The 14,062-nt window shown below is 45.3% G+C and overlaps 1 protein-coding gene across 1 annotated transcript in view; it reads left to right on the forward strand.

The window, feature by feature from the left end:
- The window catches only part of csmd2 (CUB and Sushi multiple domains 2), an 895,829-nt gene that overhangs the window by 786,382 nt on the left and 95,385 nt on the right, over positions 1-14,062 (forward strand). The window contains 2 exon segments of the mRNA XM_031789283.1: positions 252-440; positions 1,617-1,790. Of these exon segments, the coding sequence (XP_031645143.1) occupies positions 252-440; positions 1,617-1,790 (363 nt within the window).

The raw sequence follows: 14,062 nt of genomic DNA on the forward strand, positions 1-14,062 counted from the left end.
CAAGAGAGAGGGAAGGGAGAAAGGTATTTATGGGGGGGGGGGGGGGTCATAAACCTTACCCACAGGCCAACATCATGACACTACATATACATATATGGAAATGTGTCTGCATGTGTACAGTATGTAATCTATGTTCAAGTGTGTGTGTGTGTGTGTGTGTGTGCTCCTACTTGTAAACACACACACACATCAGCTCTTCTTAATGTGCTACTAATTTGACCCCTTCCCCTCTTCCTCCCTCTATCCTTTAGTTGTGAACTGCACAGAGCCAGGTCATGTGGAGGACAGCGTCAGACAGGTGACGTCTGAAGGCCCTGGTCGTTACAGCTTCCAGACCGCTGTGTCCTACCGCTGTAACCCTGGTTACTACCTACTGGGAACCAGCACTCTGTCCTGCCAGGGAGACGGCACCTGGGATAGAACACTGCCCAAGTGTCTGTGTGAGTACCAGACACACACATCATGGGATATTAACACACACACACACACCATGGGATATTAACACACACACACACACCATGGGATATTAACACACACACACACCATTAACACACACACACCATGGGATATTAACACACACCATGGGATATTAGCACACACACACACCATGGGATATTAACACACACACACCATTAACACACACACACCATGGGATATTAACACAGGCCAACCAGGTATATTTACTAGGCTTGTTCAAGAGGTACAGGCCAACCAGGTATATTTACTAGGCCTGTTCAAGAGGTACAGGCCAACCAGGTATATTTACTAGGCCTGTTCAGGAAGTACAGGCCAACCAGGTATATTTACTCGGCTTGTTCAGGAAGTACAGGCCAAGCAGGTATATTTACTCGGCTTGTTCAAGAGGTACAGGCCAACCAGGTAAATTTACTCGGCTTGCTCAGGAAGTACAGGCCAACCAGGTATATTTACTAGGCCTGTTCAGGAAGTACAGGCCAACCAGGTATATTTACTAGGCCTGTTCAGGAAGTACAGGCCAACCAAGTATATTTACTCGGCTTGTTCAGGAAGTACAGGCCAACCAGGTATATTTACTAGGCCTGTTGAGGAAGTACAGGCCAACCAGGTATATTTACTAGGCTTGTTCAGGAAGTACAGGCCAACCAGGTATATTTACTCGGCTTGTTCAGGAAGTACAGGCCAGCCAGGTATATTTACTCGGCTTGTTCAAGAGGTACAGGCCAACCAGGTATATTTACTAGGCCTGTTCAGGAAGTACAGGCCAACCAGGTATATTTACTAGGCCTGTTCAGGAAGTACAGGCCAACCAGGTATATTTACTCGGCTTGTTCAGGAAGTACAGGCCAACCAGGTATATTTACTTGGCTTGTTCAGGAAGTACAGGCCAACCAGGTATATTTACTAGGCTTGTTCAGGAAGTACAGGCCAACCAGGTATATTTACTAGGCCTGTTCAGGAAGTACAGGCCAACCAGGTATATTTACTAGGCCTGTTCAGGAAGTACAGGCCAACCAGGTATATTTACTAGGCCTGTTCAGGAAGTACAGGCCAACCAGGTATATTTACTAGGCTTGTTCAGGTTCTTTCTATGCTTTCTTCTGATCGTTCCATTTCTCTCCTCTCCTGTGATTGGTTAGTGGTGTTGTGCGACCGTCCCAGCATGCCCCCGTACGCCCAGATCTCCGGTGACCGTCGGACGGTGGGTTCGGTGATTCGGTTCAGCTGTATTGGACAGAGGACGGTGATCGGTAACACAACACGCACGTGTCAGCTGAGTGGACAGTGGAGCGGCTCGTTACCACACTGCTCTGGTACGGAACACACACACCACACCACACACACCACACCACACACACCACACCACACACACCACACCACACACACCACACCACACACACCACACCACACACACCACACCACACACACACCACACCACACCACACACACCACAGCACACACACCACACACAACACCACACCACACACACCACACACACCACACACACCACACACCACACGCACCACACCACACACACACCCCACTACACACACACCACACCACACACACACCACACACCACACACCACACACCACCACACCACACACCACACAGTATGGGAGGCTGAAGTGTCTGGAATGGGAGCTGATCTGTAACTAGTTACAGTAGCTCTGATAGTAATACCTGAATATAGGAGAGGATAGATCAAGTGACGATCACAGTGCTCCTCTTGGGAATCTGAGGTGTCCTCCTCATTTACCTTGACATTACAGCCCTTTTGAAGTCTGGACTTTGATCTTGTGGTAAAACACATGAATAAAGAGCCTATAAAACGTCTTGTTAGAGCCGTGAGCTCAGTGCAGGGTTAGTGACAGAGCTATCTACCTCTCAGCTCTCAGAGCTGTCTACCTGGGGAGATGTGTGGTCCTCAGAGCTGTCTATATGAGATGTGTGGGTCTCAGAGTTGTCTATATGAGGAGATGTGTGGTCCTCAGAGCTGTCTATATGAGGAGATGTGTGGTCCTCAGAGCTGTCTATCTGAGGAGATGTGTGGTCCTCAGAGCTGTCTATATGAGGAGATGTGTGGGTCTCAGAGCTGTCTATCTAAGGAGACGTGTGGGCCTCAGAGCTGTCTATATGAGACGTGTGGGTCTCAGAGCTGTCTATAGGAGATGTGTGGGTCTCAGAGCTGTCTATACGAGGAGATGTGTGGGCCTCAGAGCTGTCTATATGAGATGTGTGGGCCTCAGAGCTGTCTATATGAGATGTGTGGTCCTCAGAGCTGTCTATATGAGATGTGTGGGCCTCAGATCTGTCTATGTGAGGAGATGTGTGGGTCTCAGAGCTGTCTATATGAGATGTGTGGGCCTCAGAGCTGTCTATATGAGATGTGTGGTCCTCAGAGCTGTCTATATGAGATGTGTGGGTCTCAGAGCTGTCTATAGGAGATGTGTGGGTCTCAGAGCTGTCTATATGAGGAGATGTGTGGTCCTCAGAGCTGTCTATATGAGGAGATGTGTGGGTCTCAGAGCTGTCTATATGAGATGTGTGGTCCTCAGAGCTGTCTATATGAGGAGATGTCTCACACACAAACGCACGCACAAACACACACACACACACACACACACACACACACACACACACACACACACACACACACACACACACACACACGTTAGAAAGCATTGTTCCTTTTCATGAAGACATTCCCCCTGTCCCTTTGCCTTCCTCTCGCTCTCTCCAGTGAAATCCGGCCTGACAGTTTTATGTCATTGATATAATTCACGGCATTCATATATCCTGTAGATTGCTGGCTTTCTCTTCTTGGACCATAAAACATATTAAACATTTTTTTAAAACACCTCTTTCTGAGGTAAACACACACACACAAACACCTCTTTCTGAGGTAAACACACACACACACCTCTTTCTGAGGTAAACACACACACACACACCTCTTTCTGAGGTAAACACACACACACAAACACCTCTTTCTGAGGTAAACACACACACACAAACACCTCTTTCTGAGGTAAACACACACACACAAACACCTCTTTCTGAGGTAAACACACACACACAAACACCTCTTTCTGAGGTAAACACACACACACAAACACCTCTTTCTGAGGTAAACACACACACACACACCTCTTTCTGAGGTAAACACACACACACAAACACCTCTTTCTGAGGGTAAACACACACGCACACCTCTTTCTGAGGTAAACACACACACACAAACACCTCTTTCTGAGGTAAACACACACACACAAACACCTCTTTCTGAGGTAAACACACACACACAAACACCTCTTTCTGAGGTAAACACCACACACACAAACACCTCTTTCTGAGGTAAACACACACACACAAACACCTCTTTCTGAGGTAAACACACACACACAAACACCTCTTTCTGAGGTAACACACACACACACACACCTCTTTCTGAGGTAAACACACACACACAAACACCTCTTTCTGAGGTAAACACACACACACACACACCTCTTTCTGAGGTAAACACACACACACACACACAAACACACACAAACACCTCTTCCTGAGGTAAACACACACACAAACACCTCTTTCTGAGGTAAACACACACACACACACAAACACCTCTTTCTGAGGTAAAAAAACACTAAATTCCTATTGACTTGGGCCTCTGGGAAACACATTGAAGTATATAGAGAACATAAATGCTGTTAATCTGGTTTAACCTTTCACTGCATTGGGCTAAATCAGGGTCACACAGAGTGTTGCTGGGTATTCTTAAACAAATCTACTTTGAAACTAAAGTATCCACCTCACACATATGGCTATGGGCTTAAACAAAGAAGACACCTGTACCATGTCAGATGTAGACCACCTGTACCATGTCAGATATAGACCACCTGTACCATGTCAGATATAGACCACCTGTACCATGTCAGATATAGACCACCACCTGTACCATGTCAGATATAGACCACCACCTGTACCATGTCAGATATAGACCACATGTACCATGTCAGATATAGACCACCTGTACCATGTCAGATATAGACCACCCACCTGTACCATGTCAGATATAGACCACCTGTACCATGTCGGATATAGACCACCACATGTACCATGTCAGATATAGACCACCTGTACCATGTCAGATATAGACCACCTGTACCATGTCAGATATAGACCACCACATGTACCATGTCAGATATAGACCACCACCTGTACCATGTCAGATATAGACCACCACCTGTACCATGTCAGATATAGACCAACACCTGTACCATGTCAGATATAGACCACCACCTGTACCATGTCAGATATAGACCACCACCTGTACCATGTCAGATATAGACCACCACCTGTACAATGTCAGATATAGAACCACCACCTGTACCATGTCAGATATAGACCCCCTGTACCATGTCAGATATAGACCCCCTGTACCATGTCAGATATAGACCACCTGTACCATGTCAGATATAGACCACCTGTACCATGTCAGATATAGACCACCACCTGTACCATGTCAGATATAGACCACCTGCACCATGTCAGATATAGACCACCTGTGCCATGTCAGATATAGACCACCACCTGTACCATGTCAGATATAGACCACCTGTACCATGTCAGATATAGACCAACCTGTACACGTCAGATATAGACCAACACCTGTACCACGTCAGATATAGACCACCTGTACCACGTCAGATATAGACCACCTGTACCATGCCAGATATAGACCACCTGTACCATGTCAGATATAGACCACCTGTACCATGTCAGATATAGACCACCTGTACCATGTCAGATATAGACCACCTGTACCATGTCAGATACAGACTACCTGTACCATGTCAGATATAGATCACCTGTACCAATGTCAGATATAGACCACCTGTAACACGTCAGATATAGACCACCACCTGTACCATGTCAGATATAGACCACCTGTACCATGTCAGATATAGACCACCACATGTACCATGTCAGATATAGACCACCACCTGCACCATGTCAGATATAGACCACCTGTGCCATGTCAGATATAGACCACCACCTGCACCATGTCAGATATAGACCAACCTGTACCATGTCAGATATAGACCACCTGTATCATGTCAGATATAGACCACCTGTACCATGTCAGATATAGACCACCTGTACCACGTCAGATATAGACCAACACCTGTACCATGTCAGATATAGACCACCGCACCACGTCAGATATCGACCACCTGTACCACGTCAGATATAGACCACCCTGTACCACGTCAGATATAGACCACCTGTACCATGTAAGATATAGACCACCTGTACCATGTCAGATATAGACTACCTGTACCATGTCAGATATAGATCACCTATACCATGTCATATAGACCACGTGTACCATGTCAGATATAGACCACCTGTAACACGTCAGATATAGACCACCTGTACCATGTCAGATATAGACAACCTGTACCATGTCAGATATAGACCACCACATGTACCATGTCAGATATAGACCACCTGTACATGTCAGATATAGACCACCACCTGTACCATGTCAGATATAGACCACCTGGACAATGTCAGATATAGACCACCATCTGTACCATGTCAGATATAGACCACCTGTACCATGTCAGATATAGACCACCTGTACCATGTCAGATATAGACCACCCGTACCATGTCAGATATAGACCACCTGCACAACGTCAGATATAGACCACCTGTACCATGTCAGATATATACCACCTGTACAACGTCAGATATAGACCACCTGTACCATGTCAGATATAGACCACCACCTGTACCATGTCGGATATAGACCACCTCTACCTTTTCCGATATAGACCACCTGTGCCATGTCAGATAATAGACCACCACCTGTACCATGTCAGATATAGACCACCTGTACCATGTCAGATATAGACCACCTGTATCATGTCAGATATAGACCACCTGTACCATGTCAGATATAGACCACCTGTACCACGTCAGATATAGACCAACACCTGTACCATGTCAGATATAGACCACCTGTACCACGTCAGATATAGACCACCTGTACCATGTCAGCTATAGACCACCTGTACCATGTCAGATATAGACCACCTGTACCATGTCAGATACAGACTACCTGTACCATGTCAGATATAGATCACCTGTACCATGTCAGATATAGACCACCTGTAACACGTCAGATATAGACCACCACCTGTACCATGTCAGATATAGACCACCTGTACCATGTCAGATATAGACCACCACCTGTACCATGTCAGATATAGACCACCTGCACCATGTCAGATATAGACCACCTGTGCCATGTCAGATATAGACCACCACCTGCACCATGTCAGATATAGACCACCTGTACCATGTCAGATATAGACCACTTGTATCATGTCAGATATAGACCACCTGTACCATGTCAGATATAGACCACCTGTACCATGTCAGATATAGACCACCTGTACCACGTCAGATATAGACCACCTGTACCATGTCAGATATAGACCACCTGTACCATGTCAGATATAGACTACCTGTACCATGTCAGATATAGATCACCTGTACCATGTCAGATATAGACCACGTGTACCATGTCAGATATAGACCACCTGTAACACGTCAGATATAGACCACCACCTGTACCACATCAGATATAGACCACCTGTACCATGTCAGATATAGACCACCACCTGTACCATGTCAGATATAGACCACCTGCACCATGTCAGATATAGACCACCTGTGCCATGTCAGATATAGACCACCTGTACCATGTCAGATATAGACAACCTGTACCATGTCAGATATAGACCACCACATGTACCATGTCAGATATAGACCACCTGTACCATGTCAGATATAGACCACCACCTGTACCATGTCAGATATAGACCACCTGTACAATGTCAGATATAGACCACCACCTGTACCATGTCAGATATAGACCACCTGTACCATGTCAGATATAGACCACCCGTACCATGTCAGATATAGACCACCTGCACAACGTCAGATATAGACCACCTGTACCATGTCAGATATATACCACCTGTACAACGTCAGATATAGACCACCTGTACCATTTCAGATATAGACCACCTGTACCATGTCAGACATAGACCACCTGTACCATGCCAGATATAGACCACCTGTACCATGTCAGATATAGACCACATGTACCATGTCAGATATAGACCCACACCTGTACCATGTCAGATATAGACCACCACCTGTACCATGTCAGATATAGACCACCTGTACCATATCAGATATAGACCACCTGTACCATGTCAGATATAGACCACCTGTACCATGTCAGATATAGACCACCTGTACCACGTCAGATATAGACCACCTGTACCACGTCAGATATAGACCACCTGTACCATGTCAGATATAGACCACCTGTACCATGTCAGATATAGACCACCTGTACCATGTCAGATATAGATCACCTGTACCATGTCAGATATAGACCACCTGTACCATGTCAGATATAGACCACCTGTAACACGTCAGATATAGACCACCTGTACCATGTCAGATATAGACCACCTGTACCATGTCAGATATAGACCACCTGTACCATGTCAGATATAGACCACCTGTACCATGTCAGATATAGACCACCTGTACCATGTCAGATATAGACCACCTGTACCATGTCAGATATAGACCACCTGTACCATGTCAGATATAGACCACCTGTACCATGTCAGATATAGACCACCTGTACCATGTCAGATATAGACCACCTGTACCATGTCAGATATAGACCACCTGTACCATGTCAGATATAGACCACCTGTACCATGTCAGATATAGACCACCTGTAACATGTCAGATATAGACCACCTGTACCATGTCAGATATAGACCACCTGTACCATGTCAGATATAGACCACCTGTACCATGTCAGATATAGACCACCTGTACCATGTCAGATATAGACCACCTGTACCATGTCAGATATAGACCACCTGTACCATGTCAGATATAGACCACCTGTACCATGTCAGATATAGACCACCTGTACCATGTCAGATATAGACCACCTGTACCATGTCAGATATAGACCACCTGTACCATGTCAGATATAGACCACCTGTACCATGTCAGATATAGACCACCTGTACCATGTCAGATATAGACCACCTGTACCATGTCAGATATAGACCACCACCTGTACCATGTCAGATATAGACCACCTGTACCATGTCAGATATAGACCACCTGTACCATGTCAGATATAGACCACCTGTACCATGTCAGATATAGACCACCTGTACCATGTCAGATATAGACCACCTGTACCATGTCAGATATAGACCACCTGTACCATGTCAGATATAGACCACCTGTACCATGTCAGATATAGACCACCTGTACCATGTCAGATATAGACCACCTGTACCATGTCAGATATAGACCACCACCTGTACCATGTCAGATATAGACCACCTGTACCATGTCAGATATAGACCACCTGTACCATGTCAGATATAGACCACCTGTACCATGTCAGATATAGACCACCTGTACCATGTCAGATATAGACCACCTGTACCATGTCAGATATAGACCACCTGTACCATGTCAGATATAGACCACCTGTACCATGTCAGATATAGACCACCTGTACCATGTCAGATATAGACCACCTGTACCATGTCAGATATAGACCACCTGTACCATGTCAGATATAGACCACCTGTACCATGTCAGATATAGACCACCTGTACCATGTCAGATATAGACCACCTGTACCATGTCAGATATAGACCACCTGTACCATGTCAGATATAGACCACCTGTACCATGTCAGATATAGACCACCTGTACCATGTCAGATATAGACCACCTGTACCATGTCAGATATAGACCACCTGTACCATGTCAGATATAGACCACCTGTACCATGTCAGATATAGACCACCTGTACCATGTCAGATAGAGACCACCTGTACCATGTCAGATATAGACCACCTGTACCATGTCAGATATAGACCACCTGTACCATGTCAGATATAGACCACCTGTACCATGTCAGATATAGACCACCTGTACCATGTCAGATATAGACCACCTGTACCATGTCAGATATAGACCACCTGTACCATGTCAGATATAGACCACCTGTACCATGTCAGATATAGACCACCTGTACCATGTCAGATATAGACCACCTGTACCATGTCAGATATAGACCACCTGTACCATGTCAGATATAGACCACCTGTACCATGTCAGATATAGACCACCTGTACCATGTCAGATATAGACCACCTGTACCATGTCAGATATAGACCACCACCTGTACCATGTCAGATATAGACCACCTGTACCATGTCAGATATAGACCACCTGTACCATGTCAGATATAGACCACCTGTACCATGTCAGATATAGACCACCTGTACCATGTCAGATATAGACCACCTGTACCATGTCAGATATAGACCACCACCTGTACCATGTCAGATATAGACCACCTGTACCATGTCAGATATAGACCACCTGTACCATGTCAGATATAGACCACCTGTACCATGTCAGATATAGACCACCACCTGTACCATGTCAGATATAGACCACCTGTACCATGTCAGATATAGACCACCACCTGTACCATGTCAGATATAGACCACCTGTACCATGTCAGATATAGACCACCACCTGTACCATGTCAGATATAGACCACCTGTACCATGTCAGATATAGACCACCTGTACCATGTCAGATATAGACCACCTGTACCATGTCAGATATAGACCACCTGTACCATGTCAGATATAGACCACCACCTGTACCATGTCAGATATAGACCACCTGTACCATGTCAGATATAGACCACCTGTACCATGTCAGATATAGACCACCTGTACCATGTCAGATATAGACCACCACCTGTACCATGTCAGATATAGACCACCTGTACCATGTCAGATATAGACCACCTGTACCATGTCAGATATAGACCACCTGTACCATGTCAGATATAGACCACCTGTACCATGTCAGATATAGACCACCTGTACCATGTCAGATATAGACCACCTGTACCATGTCAGATATAGACCACCTGTACCATGTCAGATATAGACCACCACCTGTACCATGTCAGATATAGACCACCTGTACCATGTCAGATATAGACCACCTGTACCATGTCAGATATAGACCACCTGTACCATGTCAGATATAGACCACCTGTACCATGTCAGATATAGACCACCACCTGTACCATGTCAGATATAGACCACCTGTACCATGTCAGATATAGACCACCTGTACCATGTCAGATATAGACCACCTGTACCATGTCAGATATAGACCACCTGTACCATGTCAGATATAGACCACCTGTACCATGTCAGATATAGACCACCTGTACCATGTCAGATATAGACCACCTGTACCATGTCAGATATAGACCACCTGTACCATGTCAGATATAGACCACCTGTACCATGTCAGATATAGACCACCTGTACCATGTCAGATATAGACCACCTGTACCATGTCAGATATAGACCACCTGTACCATGTCAGATATAGACCACCTGTACCATGTCAGATATAGACCACCACCTGTACCATGTCAGATATAGACCACCTGTACCATGTCAGATATAGACCACCTGTACCATGTCAGATATAGACCACCTGTACCATGTCAGATATAGACCACCACCTGTACCATGTCAGATATAGACCACCTGTACCATGTCAGATATAGACCACCTGTACCATGTCAGATATAGACCACCTGTACCATGTCAGATATAGACCACCTGTACCATGTCAGATATAGACCACCTGTACCATGTCAGATATAGACCACCACTGTACCATGTCAGATATAGACCACCACCTGTACCATGTCAGATATAGACCACCACCTGTACCATGTCAGATATAGACCACCTGTACCATGTCAGATATAGACCACCTGTACCATGTCAGATATAGACCACCTGTACCATGTCAGATATAGACCACCTGTACCATGTCAGATATAGACCACCTGTACCATGTCAGATATAGACCACCACTGTACCATGTCAGATATAGACCACCACCTGTACCATGTCAGATATAGACCACCACCTGTACCATGTCAGATATAGACCACCTGTACCATGTCAGATATAGACCACCTGTACCATGTCAGATATAGACCACCTGTACCATGTCAGATATAGACCACCACCTGTACCATGTCAGATATAGACCACCTGTACCATGTCAGATATAGACCACCACCTGTACCATGTCAGATATAGACCACCTGTACCATGTCAGATATAGACCACCTGTACCATGTCAGATATAGACCACCTGTACCATGTCAGATATAGACCACCTGTACCATGTCAGATATAGACCACCTGTACCATGTCAGATATAGACCACCTGTACCATGTCAGATATAGACCACCTGTACCATGTCAGATATAGACCACCTGTACCATGTCAGATATAGACCACCACCTGTACCATGTCAGATATAGACCACCTGTACCATGTCAGATATAGACCACCTGTACCATGTCAGATATAGACCACCTGTACCATGTCAGATATAGACCACCTGTACCATGTCAGATATAGACCACCTGTACCATGTCAGATATAGACCACCTGTACCATGTCAGATATAGACCACCACCTGTACCATGTCAGATATAGACCACCTGTACCATGTCAGATATAGACCACCACCTGTACCATGTCAGATATAGACCACCTGTACCATGTCAGATATAGACCACCACCTGTACCATGTCAGATATAGACCACCTGTACCATGTCAGATATAGACCACCTGTACCATGTCAGATATAGACCACCTGTACCATGTCAGATATAGACCACCACCTGTACCATGTCAGATATAGACCACCACCCACTGTACCATGTCAGATATAGACCACCTGTACCATGTCAGATATAGACCACCTGTACCATGTCAGATATAGACCACCTGTACCATGTCAGATATAGACCACCTGTACCATGTCAGATATAGACCACCTGTACCATGTCAGATATAGACCACCTGTACCATGTCAGATATAGACCACCTGTACCATGTCAGATATAGACCACCTGTACCATGTCAGATATAGACCACCTGTACCATGTCAGATATAGACCACCTGTACCATGTCAGATATAGACCACCTGTACCATGTCAGATATAGACCACCTGTACCATGTCAGATATAGACCACCTGTACCATGTCAGATATAGACCACCTGTACCATGTCAGATATAGACCACCTGTACCATGTCAGATATAGACCACCTGTACCATGTCAGATATAGACCACCTGTACCATGTCAGATATAGACCACCTGTACCATGTCAGATATAGACCACCTGTACCATGTCAGATATAGACCACCTGTACCATGTCAGATATAGACCACCTGTACCATGTCAGATATAGACCACCTGTACCATGTCAGATATAGACCACCTGTACCATGTCAGATATAGACCCACACCTGTACCATGTCAGATATAGACCACCACCTGTACCATGTCAGATATAGACCACCTGTACCATGTCAGATATAGACCACCTGTACCATGTCAGATATAGACCACCTGTACCATGTCAGATATAGACCACCTGTACCATGTCAGATATAGACCACCTGTACCATGTCAGATATAGACCACCACCTGTACCATGTCAGATATAGACCACCTGTACCATGTCAGATATAGACCACCTGTACCATGTCAGATATAGACCACCTGTACCATGTCAGATATAGACCACCACCTGTACCATGTCAGATATAGACCACCTGTACCATGTCAGATATAGACCACCTGTACCATGTCAGATATAGACCACCTGTACCATGTCAGATATAGACCACCTGTACCATGTCAGATATAGACCACCTGTACCATGTCAGATATAGACCACCTGTACCATGTCAGATATAGACCACCACCTGTACCATGTCAGATATAGACCACCTGTACCATGTCAGATATAGACCACCAGATACCATGTCAGATATAGACCACCTGTACCATGTCAGATATAGACCACCTGTACCATGTCAGATATAGACCACCTGTACCATGTCAGATATAGACCACCTGTACCATGTCAGATATAGACCACCTGTACCATGTCAGATATAGACCACCTGTACCATGTCAGATATAGACCACCACTGTACCACGACAGATATAGACCACCACCTGTACCATGTCAGATATAGACCACCACCTGTACCATGTCAGATATAGACCACCTGTACCATGTCAGATATAGACCACCTGTACCATGTCAGATATAGACCACCTGTACCATGTCAGATATAGACCACCACCTGTACCATGTCAGATATAGACCACCACCTGTACCATGTCAGATATAGACCACCACCTGTACCATGTCAGATATAGACCACCTGTACCATGTCAGATATAGACCACCTGTACCATGTCAGATATAGACCACCTGTACCATGTCAGATATAGACCACCTGTACCATGTCAGATATAGACCACCTGTACCATGTCAGATATAGACCACCTGTACCA

The sequence above is a fragment of the Oncorhynchus kisutch genome, linkage group LG14 (genome assembly GCF_002021735.2).
Source record: "Oncorhynchus kisutch isolate 150728-3 linkage group LG14, Okis_V2, whole genome shotgun sequence".
Taxonomy (NCBI): Eukaryota; Metazoa; Chordata; class Actinopteri; order Salmoniformes; family Salmonidae; genus Oncorhynchus; species Oncorhynchus kisutch.